The 22,697-nt window shown below is 38.2% G+C and overlaps 1 protein-coding gene across 1 annotated transcript in view; it reads right to left on the reverse strand.

Moving 5' to 3' along the window:
- Positions 1-22,697, reverse strand: part of TBCD (tubulin folding cofactor D) — a 109,336-nt gene that overhangs the window by 37,479 nt on the left and 49,160 nt on the right. The window contains exons 15-22 of the mRNA XM_052687967.1: positions 16,124-16,181; positions 11,974-12,003; positions 8,450-8,535; positions 5,033-5,113; positions 4,248-4,321; positions 3,228-3,345; positions 2,215-2,275; positions 1,763-1,785 (exon numbers count right to left, since the gene is read on the reverse strand). Coding sequence (XP_052543927.1) covers positions 1,763-1,785; positions 2,215-2,275; positions 3,228-3,345; positions 4,248-4,321; positions 5,033-5,113; positions 8,450-8,535; positions 11,974-12,003; positions 16,124-16,181 — 531 coding nt within the window. The remainder of the gene's footprint in view (positions 1-1,762; positions 1,786-2,214; positions 2,276-3,227; positions 3,346-4,247; positions 4,322-5,032; positions 5,114-8,449; positions 8,536-11,973; positions 12,004-16,123; positions 16,182-22,697) is intronic.

The following is a 22,697-nucleotide window of genomic DNA, read 5'->3' on the forward strand; positions in this document are numbered from 1 at the left end:
CAGCACTGACTTTTTTGACATGAGCTACTTAGGCATTCATTGGAATCCTAAGAGTTGGGCAATCAGCATCACCACAGCCTATTTTGCAGCTCCACATCTACAAATTACAGTTTTGATAAAAATGACAATTTTTAAGCTTCATTTTTTTTTCCACCCTCACAGGCCAAATTAGTTTGTGAAAACAGCTTGATCAACACATTGACATCCTCTTAATACAACAAAAGACAGCTGTTTTGTTGCCAGAAGTGAAAGCAAAATATTTCATAATCAATTGCATCATGTGAACAGACCTTTTGCTACAGGAGTTTAAAAACTAGAAACACAAATAAAACACGCAGGTTTCCAACATTCCTCTAAGCCATTATTACACTGAAAATTCCCAGTAGCAATTTCTCAAATGGAAATCTTTGGAATATTACGTGCAAGAATTACTCACCATGAAACGAGTTTGGCTTGTTTCACTAAATGCTTGCCCAGCAATACTCAAATGGCTGTTTTGTTTTTATAACCTAGTTTATTTTTCTTGTCCAATTTTAATATGCATGCCGATATTTTAAAATATGGATTATAGCAGACATCTGTGTCTCTGCCTAAGCACGAGAGTAAACAGCAGTGAATCAATTTTGCTTGGAGTTGAATTTTAAGTCTTATCTAGGACGAAAATATTTCTGTAGGCATCTTATAAATACCATTAAGTGCAAGAAGTGCACATTATGACAAAAACAAATTACACTCAAGCTCCACCCTGACATTAAAGAATTTATGGGAGCCAAGACAGCCACCCACAGAGACACTAATATGCAGTACCAGCATTAAAGCCATGCTCTCGTATGAGCTAGCTTTGCAATGGGGGTTCCACAGTCGTGCATACAGCCTTGAGAAAAGTAAACGTTTACTTTTTTTCAGGAAGTTTGAGAGTGTGAAAACTTACATAAAAATGATTTGATGTATAAATAAAAATTACACACACAAAAAAAGCCAGTTAGGATCCTACTGCTCTACTACTTACAGGTACATCATGTGTAAAGAAGTGAATTAAATAAATGCCTAAAAACTCCAACAATTTGTCAGTTAAAGAAACAACTCATTTGCATGTCAAATCATTAGGGAATACAAGTCATTAATTATGTTTTGTATTCCTTAAATTTATGAATTAACCCTGAAGTCACATACCAGTTCTAATTCACATTTATTCAACAGTTAAGTAGGCAAGTTCCCTTTACTTCCTGGAAGCTTCAATAAATGGAACCTTTTGTAATACTTCTGGCCGGCTCATTATACAGGATTCTAGAATTTAGCTAGAAGCTCCTTTTAAAAAGAAAAAGCTATACTAGCTTTGTAGTGACAGCTCATTTCTACCATACAAGTACAGTGCTACAGCTGAATAAGAGGAAAGAAATCCATTACGCACTGCTGGAGCCATGGCTCTGTGTGCACACTGCTCCGCATTCTTTCCTTTCTTTAACTATCTCTATCACAGCGTTGAGACCAGTACTTACCACTTTCCCATTAATCTAACATGCCTGTAAGTCAAACACTCTGAACTCCCCATACATTATAAAAACAGCACTGGTCTCTGTAATAGGCAGACAAAGCCAAAAGAATGCATGTGCTTGCATTCTGATGAACTGTGATACACTGGCAGCCTATGGTAGGTGTAACAAATGCAAAACCACCCCCCATCCCTGATGCCACTGTGTTCATTGGTCTGATTGATACCTTCCAATACACAAATTAATTTTGCTTTAGTCCATTTTCTTACCTGTACAACTGTCGACTGCAAAGCTGGGGAGGAAAAAAACACAGCATTTAGGAAGTTATTTTGGAATAAATGTTTTATTTTTCTTCCTCACACACAACGTCCATGTACCAGGCACTATGGCACTTTTAACACTTTCATAAAGCACTGTTTCTTCATTCCAAATCCTACCTTCTCCTGCTGGTTTTTAAAATACATCTGCTTCTCACATTCGGCCCCTTAAAAATGGCAATACACTGTGCTGACTAAAAATTGAATGTATTTGCTATGGATGAAGAGAGAAATTTCGGACACTGATCAAACAGCGTGGCCTAAGTGTCCAAATTCCAACATGGAAGGTTGCTTACTTTCGGCAAGTGGAAGAGGAAGGTGGAGAACAACAACTGTCTTAATTGTAAATATTTCTATAAATATAACATACCACATTACAAAATACATTAACACTTGCTACAAACCTCTTGGTGGATTTGCTTAAGTCCCTCCAAAGATTTTCCATTGAAGTAGCACGTTATAGGTCTGCAAAGATACACACATTTTTTTTTTAAAAGACTGGCTGCCAATCATGCTCAGAGTTATTTTCTCAACAGAAATACACAATACTTAATTTTAAACATTAACTTCAGATATCTTTGTATAAATGCATCGGAATGTGCTCAGAAGTAAAACAAAATGTTAATCAGAGTAATTACTCAACATTTACCTGAAAAAGGTCGTTTTTATAAATACAGGTTTCTTCAGTGTATATATATATACACACACCCATGACTGCTGCAGAACTGTATTTTCAGTAAAGTCTGCATTTTGGGATTTTATCATCCACTGCTTTGATCTTACACAGCTGCTCATCGCTACTTCATTCAAACTATTATGAAACTCTCTACCATTAATGCAGCTCCTAAATTCCATTGCAGTAATGACTTTCAACCATTTTTCACAAATGATTCATGTGAAAGAAAGAAAAAGGTAAATTACTTTTCTTTAACCACAACACTAAAGCAAAGACATCTCCAAATAACTCTACCAATTATTCTGGGTTCATCTCCTAATTGCAGTATGAGTTTTTGTGTGTATACATAACACCCCTTCCCATTCAGCAGTAATATTTAAATCAATCCAACTCAACAGGCTATTTCTTTAGCTCTAAAGATGAGAGACTAGCCCTCACCAGGAAGACAAAATGCTGTAAGGGAAAGGTTGCTGGGAAGGGTTGGTTAATCAATGGCTGGTATCTCTGAATTCTCCAAGGAAGGCAAGAAATGATTTCACTTTCCTAACGATGAATTTAGACTTAAGCATGTAGTATCACCAAATAAGATGTGAAAGCTTGTCACGACTGATCATTATCATACAAACATTCAGTTGAAGAGATGTTCAATAGGATGGAATTTTCCATCATTATACTCAGGAAGCTTTCAATAGATCAGACACGGAAGGAAAATTTATAGTGAAGATAATCTTGCATTTATACCTATTATTCTCTTCTGCTAGTTTACACAACGCATGGGTGATCTCAGCACAGGCAAGAATTGCCCCGTGGCGTGTGTGCAGATCTATGCCCACTGATAAAGGCAGCAGTCTTGGCAAAACTGAAAGAGATTAAATAATTACTTTATTTAAACAAAACGTATTGACAGATCACAGTTCTAAATGCAAATATGATGGCCTAGAAATAATGTGGGAAAATCATTTCTTGAAAGTCTGGCCAACAGATCCTCATTATTACCTGAAAAAATAGCTTTAAAAAGTAAATTCTGAAAAAGCATACTAAATTATACCTACAGAGGTCACACAACTAGCTCTGCGTTTGGAGTCGAATAAAAAAACACTTGCTTTGAGACACTGGGTTGGCGAATAGAGAAAACGAGGCTTGTAGCCACTTCCATAGCTTTACTTCCATGTAAACTGCCACTGCCACTTCCCTAACCTGCTCTAGGGAGTCCAGGTAACATCTGTAAGCGTTTCAGCTGTCTTTCACACAGAACAGAGAGCAGCCAGTACACCCCTGGAATCTCAAGTGCGCCGAGCAATTCTGAATTCGCACTAAGAAACCTTTGATTCCATACAGAGCAACCAAAAGGAATTCCTCTGAAGATGTCAGACAAGATGAAACAGATTTGTTCTCCCATCTCCATCGTTATGACATCAGCATATCAACAAAACAAAGGTAGGAATTTGAAGGCTAGTGGCCTGAACTGTTGCAATAAAACTACACCCATTTGTTCATCTCACAGCGGTGCAGTCTTGTGTAGTCAGGCTACAAAAGACTAGTCTCTAAATTAAAACCATCTGGCAGTTTTTCCACCATTTTGCATGAAAACCGAAAGCTGGTTATTAGTGTCAATATACCATATTAAGTTGTAGGAAAACTCTTATATTTTATTAAGTCGTGGTGTCTGTTTAAGTCATTCTAATGTGGGGGTTTTTTTTGCTGTTGATACAGGAACTCTTGATATGACACACTGTGCAGAACATGTTATGCATTACCTACCCACATTTGCCATGTACTCAGGAGCCCGTGGGGTAAGGTTATGCAGAGCCTTGGTTGAAAGTTCTCGAATAACACTACAGATGTAAAAGAAGAAAAAAATAAGGAAAAATTCCCAGTCAGGAAAGGATTCCTGTCCATAACCAGATAAAGACCCCAGAAATATCGAAGAATATAGTATTCCCTGTTAATCTTACCCTTCCCTTCTTAAAAAAAAAAAAGAGTCAACAAAACAACCCAGCAGACCAAACAGACAGCCTAAAGCTAGCTTTTAGCTGTATGAATAGAACTTACTGCTGAAAGAGACAAAGAAAAACATACTGGATGGTAGAACCTGAGGGCTCGTTCTATGCATTGGCAGGGACACTGCAGTAAACTATTATTATTTCTCATGATGCAAACTATTATCAGCACTGATATAATCTCATTTGTGTTATATGTACACGTTTTAATCTTCATGAGCATTGAATATGACTAAGCTCTATCTCCATGCATGAAATCAACTTTAATTATTGTAATTGTATGGTGATGGTGTTTACCCCTCACATACACTATATACCATATAAATGTATTTTATTAATCTATTAGCAGATTGAGGTCATGGCAAAAAGCCAGAATTCACAAACACACTTTAAATGACAATATGCTAGGAGGTTCAGACGACATCTACTATTTCTTGTCCAGTTTCCTTCAGTCAAATAGCACACAAAACGTGCTTTAAGCAGCATGCATCATATGCAGAAAAATCAGTTCCTGGATGTGAGCATAATTAGACTTTATGAACTTACCTATCCCAGTGGTTAATCTTCATGTTAACTAAATGATCGATCATTGGTTGTGTATACTCAGGAAAGCCAGCAATATACACACTGAAAAAGAAGGTTCATATGATTGAGTACAGAATCAATATGTGCATATTTTAATATAAGCTGCTTCAAAGATAAAAAATCCTCTAGTTTTAAGGCGACAAAACAATTGTTTAATCATGCCTTATCCCAGATGTGATGCAGCCAAATGAAATAATACAACGGTAATCGCTTTACAAGCATGGTCAAATATTTAAATCACTTCTGCAAAAGTTTTTCACATTCTCTTTAAAAGCACTACGCCAACAGAAAGCCTGACAGCACTGAAAAGTGAAAATAAATACACAATTCCCATTGTTACAAGTCAGAAAATTCAGAAGCGTTTATTATCATCCATAATAATTTTTGATTGGAAAAAAGGTGTGCTAAGACATCAGCCAAAGGACGCAGTAAAATTAAGTTATAGAAATGTGCTTTATCTTCCTAAATACCATGATTTAAAATTGAGTAACCGTTTTCAATTTGTTCTCTTTAAAGATCAAAGATGCAAAACGTTAATTATGACAAAAAATACTAAAGGTGCAAAGTGAAGACCTAAGATGTGAAGGAATGCCAGAAGGGATTAGCTAGGCAGCCAGTGGAACTATCTGCTTCACAGCCAACTAACCTTGCAATCTTCAGAAGCATCAGCTATTGAAAGCTAAGATCAACAGAAGTGAATTGTCTTTCTCATTACATCTGATGTAATTTCAATAGTCTTGGAAAGCTAAACAATCAATAGAATGTGTTTGAGTCAAGATGGCATGCATAAAAGGACAAAATTAAGGACACATTAATTACCCTAATTTCACCTTTCCATTTTTTGCATGATTAACTTCGCAACTTCAACAGCGCTTCAGAAATACGTGTGCAATTACAAAGAAAAGTAAAAACTAAATAGCGTTGCATGTTAATGCACTAATATCTATGTAATTCCTGAGAAGAACAGTAATCCTTAAATCCACAGCATAGACCTCAGCCACCTGAGCCACACAACACAGAAGAACCACCTCTGGAGGGAGGTCAGACACAAGCTGCCAGCTCACTGCCAGCAGAGAAGTGGCAAGATTCATTGCTCTTGTTGTTCTGTTAAGATTTTGGTATTCCTTTCTATTTAGGAACTTATCTATCCCAGTGGTTAATCTTCACGTTAACCAAACGATTCCTTAACTCTACTTTAACACAGCCCAGAACCTCCAGAAATCACAGCCTCTTTAATCCCTGTTCATACAAAATAGGAGTAGGTTTCCTCTACCTTCATCCCCATTAACAGATTTGAGCTGAAGGTTCCAAAGAGCATCTGGTAAAGTCTCCAAAGGACAGCTGGCATGAAAACTTGTGTAAAAATACATATATTTTGAAGGATGTAAGCAATACACACACATACACACAGAGCATATATCTAAAAAAAACATGTCTGATACATATTATCACTTATTATAAAAAAAAATACTGTAGAAACTGGCATGCATTTATCAAGCCTTCACAGCTCCAAGTAGATTCACTAGCACAGACTTTCACAGCTGCATGGTTTCCTTTCACACAGTGGCATCATACTGTGTCTCAGGAATGGTTTTTATATTGGTCAGGGAGAGACAGCTGAAGATTCTAGATGTGGAATATGAATCCCAACTAGCTTTTTCCAGCTACATAAACAATGCCACCACCTAAAGGCATACTGATCAGAAAGGTCCATTTTTTCCTACCACATCATAAGGATACTTGTTTTCTGTGCAGCCAAATACTTGCTTACGTGCTTCTGCTTTGATGTTAACTCAGACAAAAATAAGGAAATAATTAAGTATTGACCCAAGCAATTATATCCTGTCCGAAAAGCAACACGGGGAGGATTTTAGCAAGTAATGTAATGGATGAGATGGCAAATAATTTACAAAGAGCTCAATTAACAACACTGGACGTGGTCTCAAAGGACCATGCTATGAACTGCACACTCCTACAGAAACCTTCCAAATCACAACAGAGCAGTGAATGAGCACATCAGACAAAAGTTAACAAATATGCTCTGAAGAAGTAGGGCCAACATAACATTCAAACTAAAGTTACAAAAGAGAGTAAATAAAAACAGCGTGTGCCAATTCTGCACATTTTCAATTTATTTTTAACTTGTATAGAAAGCCAGACTTGCAGAAGCCCCACTGGCACAGCGCTGAGCCCTGCGTGCACCCAGCCCGGCTCAGCAGGCAGGAGAGCTGGGAAGCGTGTGGGAGGAGGGTGTGGAGCATGGAAGGAAAGACAGTGGGTGAAAGGTGAAGACGGGCCCAGACCAGAGTGATTATCCACAAAAAGGACAAGATGGAAGTGGAAAAATCAATTAAAAAACAGTCAAGGAGGCAGAGAGCAATCAGTGCCGATTATCTTTAAAAAAGCGTTCATTAGAAGCTACAAAGCTAAAAAGGAAGCAGAAGGCACCACATCCTTCTTTGCTATTTCTATTTCCAAAGAACCAAATGTCATCAAACCTTTTGAATCTGTTGGCATCTATGAACAACACACAGCTCCACAGGGCCGTGTATCTCACCTATCTTAGAATAGCCTGAATCACCTTCTGTATGCGCCCACCTCTCTGCACTGCCCACAGAGAGTCCAGACAGCTGGCCTAGACTGTCTGTCTTAGGCAGACAACTGAAGGTAGGACTCAGCCCTCAGCCTTTTTCATCTTCTGGTGAGGAAATGCAATCTTTGGTTCATTCAGTCATCCTGTGCACAGAACTTGCACCCCAAGTCCCCTTACTTTTTACAGCTTTCCTGTATTTGCAGAAAGCTGACCAGAATAGCATTCCACAACACCACTGATCGATAGCCACACCACAGCAGTGCTGGCACTTCCCACTGCGCTCTTTGCATGCTCCACACTGCAGTTTGATTTCCAAAATGGCTTAGAGTTTCAGTGCACTACCTAGGAGTAATGTAAGCATATTTGAATTAAGGTTCTATGCAGAGACAGCAAATTCAACAACTTGTGCAAAGTTTTTTTTTTTTTTTTTTCCCTAAATGGACATAAGTCTGTTGTTGTACCCATGCTGTAGTCTTATCTGCAATTGTAACAGCCATCATTGTGCTGCAACTCTTCAAAACCCCTTGATCTTCCCTAGTCTTTATGTGCCCAGACAGTTTGGTGATGTCAATGAATACTGCCTCTTCTCTGCTTCCTTCATTTTCCCTCTATTAACAGATCACGTAGGCAAGTTGGTCACATTTTCACCATGTCTTAGGCATAATTAGCAGCTTGATGCAAAACATAGAACAATCAAAATTCCATTTATTAAAAAATAATAACAGATACAATACTCAGATACAATACTAAGGTCAAGCAGAGAGACGAGTATTTCATTAACTTACCTTATAGACAGGTAACAGTTAACTCTGTTTCCAACAGCAAAATAATCAGCTGCAGTTAGAATATCTATGCCATGTGGAAAAGTGCCCTACAAGCATTGCATGAAAGAGGGGACAAAAAAAAAAAAAAAAAAAAGAGAATATTAAAAAATAGAAAGTATTTCTGAATATGCAGCACACTGAAAATTACCTCCTATTAGTGTCCAAGTTCTGGAAAATACATTTTAATCTTTAATTTATAGTGATATCACTTAAATCACTTGTACTGAAGACATAAAGGATATCAAACAGTAGAATGTCTTGCTGCCCTTGTAAGTCAATGATAAGCAAAGCAAACAGCAGCATGTAACAAACTGTGTGATAGCAGCTGAACGCCTCCAAATCAAAGCCACATCTATTTGGTGAATGCAGTATATGTGCACAAAAAAGATCCCTCTAAAGTTTAGATAAACACAAACACCTTTTTGAATTATGTGAGGGAACACGCTTCAATAATTCTGAGTGTTATGGAGTATAAATGGAGAGAGTAAGCACCAAAAAATAATAACCACTGCAAGAAAAATAAATGGAAGTTCAGTTACTTTTGTTTCTCACAAATATGCATATGCTTTATGAGTTATTTGTTAATGAACTAGGAATTGATTGGTTTTTCAAACAAAAAAGCACTTCGGTTCCTCGCAAAGCCCAACATATTGAATCCTACAGAAGAATGATGCTTCTGACATCACTGCTGAAAAAACTGATGCAGGAGAATTAATCATCATTCTAACTGACATCACCCAAAATTTGCCTTTTTAAAATATAAACAATATGGTGACATGTCAGATATTCAGGATTTTGATTGGTTACGACTGATTTAATACGGTATTACGCAGTATGGCTGTGCTTTGGGATGGAGAAGGCAGAACAGCCTCCACAAGCCATAATTAAATGCAAATGGAAAACAGCCAACTGAAAGGAACTACGCTCATTTACAAAAGAGACAATCATATGATATTTAAGCAATAAGACTATGTGGAAGTACAGGTTCTGGATATGATACACTTTTGTTTGTTTACAGTTCACTCTTCCCTTCCACATGAGGTTGCAGCCATGCAAAAATAGTAGAAAATATCTTTAGATCTAAGCCTGAATAATTAAAGAAGCGTATACTGCAAGCAGTGGGAAGCTGTCAGTTACTGCAGAGGTCTTTTTTTGGGAAACATACCACAACCGTCCAAAAAACCAAGGCCTATAATCTGACTGAAGCAAGGGTAGACAGAATATTTATGGCTTATTCCAGACACCACCTGAAAGACCTGGTAACTCCAAGATTAAATGAATGCATTCTCCATAAGACTAATGAAATGCTGATTAGAGAGAAAAAAGGACACATGAAAAGTATGATGTGTAGCCAAAAAAACGCCATACAAGGAAAGATGTTATGTGTTATGTTGCACATAAGGAAAAGTACAGCTGAACAACTTCCATTCTAGCTGCTAGCTGAACCGTGTTCTTTGTAACTGGGCTGTAAGTGTGCCAGTTTGGTGCTGTCTCACCACAAGTCAAAGTGCCACAGTGCATGTCAGAGAGGCAGTGAAACTCCTAAAACTGAGTTCAAGAGTACTGAGCCAACAGCTTCTGCTCTGTCAAAATACTCAAAACTTAGTTCTCCAATACATACGTTTGTTTTATCAGATGCATGTGCACCTATCAAGATTTATACTAGAAAAATCTGAATTTTTCAGAGTTCTCCCTTACATCAAATTACATATTGTATGCATGTATGTGTACACGTTAAATGTGTAATTCATAAGACTTATTTTTCTGTGACCATAAGAGCAACTTCTCAGATTCAGAATATGTGGCATTGCAAAGGTGAAGCAGGCAGTAACCAGGAAGCAAGTGAGGTCAACTTTTTTTCCTCCGCCTATTTAGTACCAGCACTGTTACTTCAGATGGAGAACATGTTTTAGCTTCTTCCAGTTCAGAGAAAAGGTGACTCTTTCAACACATTACATCCAGAAGTACCATACAGGGTGTTATCCACTGATGAAGTAATCCTCTTCCCAGGCAGTAGGGAATAGTTCAGTGAATAAAACTTTTGAACTTCTACAGGAACCAGCTGGGATACTGACTCTTCTCTTCATGCCATGGCAACCTATTACCCTGCTACTAACTCCTCAATATTTCAAAATATTTACTAAATTTGCTGAATATTCCATCAGTACTAAAAATGCGAATAATTCAACCAACCAGTGTCACCAATTTCTGGTTGTAAACTAACTTAGACTGAACTCCACCTGCTAAGCAATAAGAAAAAAAACTCTACGAAACTGTTCCTACATGAAAGCATTTCTAAATCTACAGCAGTAGGAGCCCTGCCTCACCTGGAACTGCAGCACAGTAAGGTGTTTACTTCATTCAGTGCCTCATGATGGGGAATGAGTAGGAGTTACTTTGTGATGACTAACCCTAACCTCCAGAGGAATAACTATAGACTCTAGGGAGGAAGCAAGTTGGCTCCTACTTATCACAGACCTAGTTGGGTCAGGTCATCAAAAATACTCACCCTCTTCCTGCTGGTCTCGCACCCTTTCTCTGCTATTAACCTAATTCTATCTAGAAATACATATAGTACTTCAGGACACACTGCTTAATAAACATAGCTTTAAAGGAATGATATGCTGGCTCGTAACAGAGATCTTCAGGAATGATATCCGGGAAAGCTAGACACAGCATTTCAACAAAGATCCCTTACAGCTTACAGAATAAAAAAAATTGCTTGAATCATGCTCTGAACTCTACATGCCTTGCTATGTCAGAAGAATTCACGAAATGAACCATTTTGACCCTATTTCCCTCTACATTGTATTTTCAGCTTCGTTAATTCCTGATGAAAAATGAGAAAACTGAAATTGGAGTCCTTACCCTATTTGTTACTCCAGCAAGGCTGCAAATCAAAGTTGTTCGTGCCTTTTAGCTACTCAAACACAGCTCTGTGACACAGGAACATGCCACAGTACTTTTTTCAGCAATCTTAGGTACTCCCAAAATTAACAGATTTCTCAAGAACTTTGTGATGTTGTGACATCCTTGTGTTGAAGACTCTCAAACCTCGTTTGTTGTTACACCACCAAACCATAGCAAAGATTGTGAAGCCCACCTCAGCTATTCCATATCTGCTAACAGTTAGAAAGCCAATGGAACATGAGAATCATCAAAACTTGTGCTTTTCCTGCTTTCAGAGCACTGCAGTTTACAAGGTGTACAATGGCTATTTGTGCTGATTTTACTTTTCCAAGTGAGTTCTAATAAACAGAAAACTCATTTTCTTCCAAAACCAGAACGCTAAAATAAAACCCACATCTCAGGAGAACGTTCCACAAGAGCCTGTTTTCTGACAGAGAAAACAAGTATTTTGTAACATTCTTTTACTCCACTTCTCCGAAGCCATGGTTTAATTCTGATTTGAGGTACTACACATTCACAGTGATCTCCAGGACACACCAACGAATGCGAATGAAGATGCAGGGAAGTTACCGTACCTGTCTCCCAACATTCTCCTGGAAGGCAGCCTAAGGAACAGAGAACAAACACCAAAACGAGTCAGGTTTGCTTTTTGATAAACACCAGATGATGAATTCAAAACACACGACAATATAAATGACCCATGGCTTTTCTTTTTCAAATAAAGTACGCTTTGTTAGTAGAACAAGCCCACAGGGCTTTTTTGTTTCAGCGTCTCTCTGCTCTTGTGTTCTTGAAGTCATATGTTGCACGACAGCAGTTTAAGAACGCAAGTTTATTAAACCAGTCACACCCACAGAGTACTTTTGAGCACTGACACAAGGCTCCGCACTGGAACTGAAAGTCAATACCTGAAGACAACAGAAATCAAGGCAGCTCTCATTTGTCCAACTACTTCAGCATCACTGGATTATCGTAGGCAAAGTGTGATTCTTGGTCAATCAATACTTCAGGCAAATAATATTAAGAACACAACACTTATTGGAAAAACACAGTCTGAAACTATGTTGAAACACTGATGTTGCAAAACCCGAAGGCTGTGCATTTGTTGTGTTTTGCATTGAAGAAACTCAAAATATCACCAATTTCAATATGGCTGTGAAGTTAATATCTTGACATGTACCTCATATACAATAAAATCTACTCTATACTCCATTAACTCCTACCAGCCCTTGAAATTTCACTCTTAAAAAGCCTGCATTTTTCCTCAAAAGGATTATGCAATCACAAGATTGAAGAAAAACGTATCTCAATTTTAACTCCTTTCAGAGAGCAGAAATCATTATTGAACCCTTTTCTTTTTGCAATGTCACTTTCTCTGCAAACGGTCTCCAGGATGGGACTGCATTTGCACCTGACAGATGTATTTCATATGCAGGAGTATGCTGAAGTCCCAGTCTTTTCTGAAAATGCCACACAAAATTTGTCAAACGAGAGCTTCTCTATTTCCTACATCAATATGATGATACACATGGTAATCCACCTGTAAAAACAAAAGGTTAAGCTCACCAAGGTATCATATTTTACATATGGAGCAAGCACCCAGAACACAGTGAAGCAAGGCCTCATGAAACCAGTCTCTCACTGTACTTCTGAGGTTAGGTCTGTTTAGGATAATGACTGCAGTTCCTGCAGACCTGCCCAGGCTAGTTGAGCTGCTGCTCACAGCACATCCATTGCAGGACAGCCAGCCAGGCCAGCTCTCAGCAGCTTCCCCTCCTCCTAGGCGGGTTCTGGAGCCCACCTTTATCTGTGCAGCAGTGCCCTGAGCTACTGCTGTAGGATTCCCTCAGGTAGCACTGCATGGGCTGTCCTCTGCAGCGACTGCAGTGTAGATACACCCTTGGGCAAAATGTACGTAAGGCAGCCTTCCAGAAGTGGAACATAAGCTGCAGCAATTCCCCAGACTTCCTCATTATTTAATCTTTAGCCCAGTTTCTGATGTCTTCCCCCCCCCCTCAAATCCTTACCTTTCTACTAACTTATGCCCACAGACAGGATTTGCAAGGACAACCTTTCAAGTCATCCTCCATCATTTATTCCTTTTTGCATATGCTTTAGATCCCCACTTAAGCTACACAGACCCTTTTACTCATTACTGGAAGGTTTCAGCAAGGATGATGCACCATACCCAAGAGTTTAATTGCCTCATTACAATTTCTTTAAAATACGTACAGACAGGTGCATTGCTGACATGAACTGCATGAAGACTTTCTTTTGGTTAAGATCAAAAAAGAAAACAGTTCTGGTTTCAGGACAGTAAAAGTTTTATTCTACTTGCAGTGTATCCCAGAACTAAAAAACTGTGGCAAAGGCATTGGAAAAAGCTGTATGGAGGCCTACAGAAAATAGAGAAACAGAGCAGCTGCTGTACAAAATGTTTTCACTAAGTTTTTTTTTACTTAATACTGGAATTAAAGAATTTCAGCACTGTATCATCTATTCATTTTCTAACTCATTTAGAAAGATGATCATAAAAGTGAAGATCCAAGTACAGAAGCATTGCAGAAGTGGTAAGAATTCATCTAATTTACTCATTAATTTACACCCAACTTTATAGTTTCTCTATTAAAAAAACATAGATCTTTAGCCACTACTTATAAAGGCAGTTGTTACCTCTGCCTTATCATAAATATATATGAATTTCAATTCAGTAGCTTTTGAGGGAAGTGCCTTGTTTGCCTTGAAACGTTGTTTTTAAGTACTAAAATATCCTCTAAGCCGTGATTTTAAAGAGAATCAACCAAGCAGAAGGAAAGAAAACCCCTTCTTGAACATGTCAGTGCAGAACGAAGCCTTATCCAAGGTCTCTTATTCATGCCATCATTCTTCATAATGATTATTCATATAGAAGAGTTGCAAAAGTCAGCTCAGAATGTTTTCAGTGCTTCAAAAGAATAGTCAGAGCAGTTTTGTTTTACTCTCCCTAACCTCAGGGTTCAAAATATCTCTATATGCTGTTTTGTTTATTGGTGCTCCACGTTACAATACGTTGCATATTGTAATAAATGGAAAATCTAGTAAAACATGTTAATTTAAACGTGTATTTAACTGTGCAGTGACTGGGAACAATTAACACTCCTAGGTATTTTTCTTCAAAATTGTAGCAATGCCTGGAAAACACAACATACTGCCTTGCCTGACTTTCTGACATTCTTCAATACTTCCACAACTATCCATCAAAACAGTTCCAAATTCTGACTAGCTTTAAATCTGAATGCACTAATGAAAAAGAAACCAAAAAACCCTTTTTGATTGCAAATACTCAAATAGCAGAGTTCTTGATAGCCTGGTTTAAACCAGAAGAAAGCGACACAAAAACATTTGTGCTATACTCTGTACTCACTTGAAATATGGAAGAAGATTCAATTATTCTGCATTCTAAATGGTTTCTAAAGCTCTCAGTTAAGCTGCTTTTGAATTTCTCTAAGGATTTTATTTGAATAAACTGACTTAAATAGCAACAAATGGTAAATTGTACAGTTCCTATATCAGGAGCTAAAGTCTGAGGGAGAAGCAGCTCAAGTTATTTGTCCCCCACACATTATGCAAAGAATATGTGATATCAGGACTCAGCAACCTGCAGTGCCTTAGCTTCCATTCTCTGCTTTAAGCCTCTTTGGACAAGGTGCTTTGTGGAGCAGCTGACTCACTTCACCATGCTGCAGCTTCATTCAATGGCTTAAACCATCATGCAGAGGTGTGGCTACAAAAATACGGATGCTGTCCAGGGAAACCCTCCTTTTTTATTTATTTATTTTTTTAAGGCATTCACAGGGAAGTTTGTTCCTGCAGACACCTGGTGCTTGGACAGGAGCTGTTGGCCCTGTGTTTGCTTCACAGGAACAGCTGCTAGCACAGTCATACGGTTCATTTTTTTCATTTTGCACAATAATTTCCCTTAAACTGTTGAAGCAGGCAACTTTTTTTCCTTTTTACTTCTATTCACAAGAAAATAAATGCAATACATATAACACAGACTGAGATCTTCAAAAATAAGATGTTCCTTCTTTCTTCCTCTAAACTTATAACCTATCCCTCACAAATTCCCTTCTCCTAAGAACCATGCATATTTTTGTCAATTCTCAACAGCATTGACTACTTTTGACAAAAAATTCACAGAATAAACTTTGGTGTGAGCCCCATTAAGCAGGGAGCAATCCCTGCTGAACAGATGTATCACTTTCTTTAGAAAAACTCCCAGCCCAACAAAAGGAGTTTGAAGGAGAAATATTTTCTACAATTTTTCAGCTTACTGCAACTTTAGAGAAATGTGGAGAACAAGCAGAAAAATGTGTCTTCATACAGCTTACCATCTTGGTGACCTCCTTACGATACAGGAGCTGCATATTACCAATCCTTTTGTCTTTTACACGCTGACTAGAAAATGCCAAGTAGCTCTTAGATACTTTATCTTATCCAACATGACCACAGCACAGCAGACTGAATTGTGGCCTTAAATCAAGATATGCAACCGTGGATTTTTTCATTTAAAATCTAAATTCACACCATATTTCTTAATGATTTAAAAAGCATTTTTTTGCTCACATATATTTTATGTATAACTGGAGGCTCAGGTGAATACACAGAGCTATAGATCATGAAATTAAAGAACAGACAAAAATCCCAACCAACCAGAAACACGTAGGTTAGAATGTGGTAACTTACAGAAGCAGCTCTTCTGCAATTCACATCGCGGTCAAACACTGCAGCAATAACCAATGCACTGAGGAAATAAATATCAATTGTAAGGACAAAAATATAAGAAGAGTTGTGCAATGTCATCATCTCAACACTTAGCCTTCCAAGCAGAACACTCAGTTTTTGCTATGGAGCTTATTTCTTATGAATACACATCTAAGCTATTTGGGTTGAAATAACCATGCACATTCTAGATTCTGCAGCTTGTAGGATTTTCCAGTTTGTGTTCTACCAAAGCAGAACAGCTTTTAAGCAGTATGGAAATACTTAACTTCATAGGAAGTTTTATATTTTAAATCTAGCAACAGTTGAAAAGTTGGACATATTTAACAACTCATGTAAGAGTCACTGCAATTTTAACTTAAACTTGGAAATACAGTTTCTCAATATCCAAATACACAGTAAGTCTTATGTAAGGCTTAAGCAAAACTAGAAGTTAAGCAACAGAAACTTTTGTCTATCTGTACAATTATGACCACATGCTTTAAGTACCAAAAAACAATACGCAAATAAAATAGTAACACTTCAAAATTAATCGCAAAAAAAAAAGTTTAAGGGTGACCTGCAGATACAGAAGTGTGATTGTACAGAATTATTTCTTTATGCATTAAGTCTGGTATTCCTTCACAATTCAATCGCCTTTACCTCAACAGAACTGCTTTTAAAAAGGTGCCACAGAACAGAAGAGAGAATGCATCCCAAGACAAGAAGTCTGCAGCCTTAGAAATCCACCTCCAGCATTCAATTAACTCCAGTGACAAATAAACATCACTTCAGGAGGATCATTTAAGCAGAAAATTATTCCTTTCAAACCCTGAAACTCTTCATTACAGTACTTACTGTCTTCAGGCAAAACAGGAAATAAATACCGGCTGAAAAGTAATTCCAAATAGCTTTGCTTTAGCATAAAGATATTAATTACACTGATAATATCACACTTCCCTGGGTAGTGGCTATCTGTTTCCTACAGTGTTGAATGCTATGTTGTTAAAATTCACTGAAATGCATGAACTGAACATACAGAGACAGCACTGATTATCTCCATTAAGGAAAACAAGAGACTGAAAGCAAGAATGAAATTGAAAACAAACCCCAATGAATTCAATATTTTACTACAGAGGTGAAAAAATTATTCTAAAGACAGTCAGTGCTTTCCTACTGCTATCTGTGTGAGCATCTCCTCTCCTGCCACAGAGACATTGTGCAACTACAAGGCAAAAGGAGGCCTTTCTGTGACTGCAAGAGCAAATGTTTATGACGCGGTCCATCAGGAAAAAGCTTGCATGGCTAACTGTTGAAAGAGGGCTGGGTCAAACGTCACCTTGTGTCTGCTGATTTTCTATCCTAGCATACAGAAAACTTCACAATCTTTTAGAAGAGAACATTTCAGAAGCATATGCTTTTAATTATAGAACATTCAAAATGAAAGAACTAATTGGGAATAATCCTGGAAAGCAAAAAGAAGCCAATTTCTGTCTGAGGTTTCCAATTATTTGGGCTATATGATAAAACATCATTTTGTCTGTTGTGCAACGTTTCCATACTGTCCTTTTCTGAGAAAACAAACACAAAAATCTCATCAGGCCACAAAGATGAGACTGCAGAGTGCTGCCTTCAGTGTGTCAGAGGCACCATAAAGTTAACTGTTGTAGAGAATTTCAGAAGAGCTTTGCTAGGTCATACCAAATTTCTTCTAAGTCATTGTTTTGTCTCTGACTGTGGCCAAAAGAGACACTTTGAGGCAAATGTAAGGAAACATGTATTAAATATTAACATATGTTATACAAGTTATGTCTTTCCAAACAACAAATGCCAAAAGGAGGACCTTACATTCCGCATTTAGACTTAAAATCTGGTTCATTACATAAACTGGAAAACAGTTTCAGGTTATTGTACACAACACGAGTTCCTGACCAATATTTCTGCTCATAATTAAACTGTACTTTTTGATTTTCTTCTTCTACTTCTGTTACCTTAAGACAAAGCAGTGTAAGTAAAACTTGCAAAACAACACTCTGCGATGCCATCTGAGCTGCTCAGTGCTAGAACTGAAAATCACGTTTAAGAAAAACACAAGGAATTTTGTCACAGCTCTCCAGCCCTGTTATAATCATAAATCATACTGCAGTCATTGCATCTGAGTATACCAAGCTTATCAAACTGCATGAATGGTTGTTTCGAGCTAAATCATATTTTAAAATGCAGCCACGGTCTGCTGTAACACATGGATTAGCAAGGAGAGCAACGTGGCTAAGATGAAACATGTTAAGGGTGTCTTCACCTGTCTGCATTGTCGTGGGAGTTTATGTGATACTCCACCAGGATTTCCTAACATAAAGAAACTGTTTATGTCAAACAAAGTGGGATTTTTTTCTAAGCCAAGGAGAGAGTCATGTCTCGACTTGTCTGAAGCGCACCACACCTGACTGCCAACAGGTAGGGCAAAGAATGGTTTTGCATCTTGCAGTCTCTATGAAACGCTTTTGTAGTTCACTGGGATATATTTAGCCTGTAAGCACAACAAGCAGCTGCTGAGGGTACAATAAGAACGCAAAAAGGATTTCTAAAAGCAAGTTGCAGTTCCCTCAGTTTAGTGATAATCCTTGCTTTTTTCCCCTGGTCCTTCCCTGTCCCCCAGGCACTCCGCTGTCTCCAGGGAAAGCGACCAGCACTCAGAGCACACAACCACTCGCTTCCTCAGCACAGCGCTGATCTCATTTCCTCCCCACAAGCCAGAAAGAATCAGAGAGCAGAGGCCAGCGAGGAGATGGACATCAAAACACAAATCTCAGGTTACCCTCTGCTCTGAGTACCGGATGTACCAGAAAATCCATCTGAATTTGCTTTCTCACCTGTAGCAGGTACGCTATTTCAATCACAAGCAGCTAGAAGTTTATACTACTGCTAACCTCTGAGAATACACTATTATTCAAACATACCACCCTGAAGCTGTGGGAAGCAAGAAAAATAAACTCTCAAACCTCTTGCCAAGTTGGCACAAAAACAAAATTTCCTTCCTGAACCCAAAAAAGGGAAAAGTCTGACTCCCTTCCTTAAACTACGACATTTAGAGGAGGGAAAGCATAACAATCATCGCAAGCTAAATGCTTTTGAACAATCTCAGCCAGTTAAAAAAAAAAAAAAGAAGGCAAGAGCAGAATGGGAAAGGAGCCTGCTGAGAGCTGCTGTGGCAGACAGCCCTCTTCACACCGTGCCAGTACCCCAGCTGGGGCTATCTGCTGAACTGAGTGATGAAAGCAGATCTAGGCTCAATTAGTTTTTCTTGTGCTAGATGTTGTTTTGTTGCTTGCTTGGTTTTTCAAAACCAGCTATCCCATTCGCTTTATCACCTTGCAGCTGTGCTAAGCTCAACTGCAGGAGCATCAGAGATGAAGAAGCAGAAGTGGCTGCTTCTGCCAGGATTACGTGCACAGCTATATTGGTGCCACGGACAAGACAGGTATTTCAGTTATCAAATGAATTTGCTCAGGAAAAAAGTATCATATGCGATCTGTCCCATATTCAGCCTCACCCAGTGGTTGGCACCCTAACCCATGGCAAAGGGTTGTAGCTCAGTAATCTTTAAAGTCCCTTCCAACCTAAGCCATTCTGTGATTCTGTGACTAGCAGGGGAGAAGACCCTTCAGACCAGTCTCAGGTTTAATACCTCCTGCTTAGAGAGGCAAAGAAGCTGAAGGACAAATACAGTAACCAATTTCTTTTGCTGAACGCAGTCACAGAGATAAACATATTGGCATCTTCAGTGTGTGACTTCAATCCCAAAGTTCTAGGATTAAAAGATGTAGAAAGAAACAATAAAGAAAATGCTTAGGAATTGCACATTAAAATGATGTTTAGCAAAAGGCATCTGATGCCCCTGCAGGAAATAAGTTTACACAAGTGCAAGACACGGTAGGCACACAACTCTCTTCTGAAGGCAACATTCAAATACATGAAAGAAAAACCTATTCTCAATATTTCATCATGATACAAGATGTAGCTCAAAGCAATGCTTCAGATTTCCCCAGTTCTGCAGGACAATCTTGCCCTGAAGCAAAGCTACATCATCTATCCATAGCCACACCTTCCTTTTTTCCTTCTTCAAAAACAACGCAGCACCGCAGGGAAGGCAAAGCTGCCTGCACTCCTGCATTGCACGCACACTCTGATCCGCATTCTGCTGAGCAGGGGAAAACAATGAGATCTTTGTAAGTAATGACCAATTCATTGATCGCCTAAGCCATCGAATGTCAAATAAAACTACATTCTGACTATGCAGTAGTTTCATATAATTATGACAGGTGGCAACAGTTTAATTTAAAATTGTGAAGAGAGTAAAACTTTTCCTTTTCTTATGACAGTGGCAACAGTTTAATTTACAATCATAAGATAGAGCAAAAACATATTTTCCCCTTCAGTTCTTTAAAATATTTAGATTTTAAACAAAACAGCTCCACTTCGCATGCACCTGCCATTTACAGACAGTAATCCCCACACCCAAAGGGACAGGAATCAAATTACCTGTACTTCCAAGTTATTAAATTATGTTCAATTTTTCTTATAGGTAAGCTTAAAAAGAGTGCATGCATGTGCAGACTGGGAGAAGAAGAATATCAATCCAGCAATGCTTTTATAAAGATACACCTGAATAGCAACTTCAGTGCATGCATGTATTTCAAAATGTAGTAAGCTGATCCTCAATTCACTTAAAAAGTGAAATTTCATCTACTCTGCCAAGAACTTTCTTCTTGTGGTCCTGGAGTTTCAATAGATCAGGAAAAGTTTTAGAAACCAGTTTAACAGGACTTAAAAAAATAATAATGTTAAGTGTATCTTGTTGAAATGTGGATAAACAGCAACATACACAGAAAATAAAAATTCTCAGGCAAGTGTTTCTAATAAGCGTTCTCTCTCTGTATTTTTCCTATGAGTGGTAAGGTCAGGAAGGAAGAAAGCTCATCTATGATTTGCAGCAGCCTACATTTCTAACCTAAGAACAGAACATTCGTAAGAAAGCAGAGAAGAAACACCTATCACTGAACAGGATATTTATTTCAAAGTCTCGTCGCAATTCTGTTAAAAAAACAGGATTTCTATGCACTTTAAGTTGATTTTTTTCTCTAGTTGAATATTTATTTTCCCTCGCTACAGAAAACAGTGGCTTTCTGTTACACAATCCTATAGCTGACAAGACAAGGACAAAAAGAAAGTACCACAGAATTGCCAGTGTTTTATTCTATAACTGCCATTCCATGGTCTGAAATGGTCACAGGGCAAGACTTGATTATTTCAGTACTGGAGTGAGTTTCCTGACAAGATACACTAACACGACACGAAAGATGAATCAGATCACTGCTCAGCCATCACACCCACTCAACACCTTCTGGTTACCAGCAGATTTTGTGTGCCCTTACTCTGCTACAACGACCACACAGCCTTTTGAGCTGGGTGCTCCTACTGAGCAGCCACCTGCTCCTGTTCCAAGCCCAGCATTACCTGGGTTCTTCCAGCCAATTCCAGCAGTGCTAAAGACCATGAGCAAGGGACTAGCTATTCACAATTTCTATCCCCATGACAAAGCAAACAGTTCAGGATCTCAGTCGCACATTTCACCTTTTGGAAGAGGTAATAAGCCTTCTTTTCAGGTACAGAATTTATTGTTTTGTGGGTTTTTTTCCTTACGAATCTGATAGTTTGCATTCTTGTACAGACAGATGTTTTTGCTGTGTAATTCAGCTCACAATGGATATCATGTACTTTGTTTCAAGATGCTGAGTTCTGCATTTTTTAAGGGCAGCAACAATTTGCTTGTGGCTAGAACTATGACTCTTTAAGTAAAAGAGTGACACACCTAAGGCTAGATTGAAAAAAAGAGCTGTATGTAATTATCAGCTTGCTGACACAATAGGTGAAACTGTGTGTCATACTGTATTTGAATATTTTTTTCCACTGTTTCTCTTTGGAGTGGCAAATCTACCTTCAGGACCTGATTGTATTTAGAAAAGGTATGGGCACCATAACTACAAAGCAGAGCTTTAAGCAGAATCTTACCATAGCATTAATACTGGATAAAATATTGTGCAGCTTTGTTATAAAACTAAATGTATGTGAATCACAAAACCTTACAACTGAAAATAAGAAATTCTGAACTTCCACTCTGCACCCCTCCCCGTTTTTCTCTCCACTCCACCAACTTGCAGAGAAGGCAAAGCCACATTATTGGTGTGTATTATACCATAGTTAGAAAAAAGAATCTGTTTCCCAAACAGACTGGAAGACAACAGACAGGAGCTTCAGAAACACAGTATTCATAGTTGTCCAAAAACTTTGTGACAGTAAAACAAAAAGCAACAAAACAGGTGAAACAAAAACGGTGAGCTTGTACCTAAGATATGGACCTACCATAGTAGGGCAGATGGAGTCAAAGAAATGTATTGCTCAAAGTATCACAAATGGAAGAAAAATTCTGATAAAGAATAGAAAAACTTGCACTTAGGCCTTATGTTTCAAAGGAACATGGAGCAAATTTGCCAGACCTTAA

This window comes from Tympanuchus pallidicinctus, unplaced genomic scaffold (genome assembly GCF_026119805.1).
Source record: "Tympanuchus pallidicinctus isolate F22 unplaced genomic scaffold, pur_lepc_1.0 scaffold23, whole genome shotgun sequence".
NCBI lineage: Eukaryota > Metazoa > Chordata > Aves > Galliformes > Phasianidae > Tympanuchus > Tympanuchus pallidicinctus.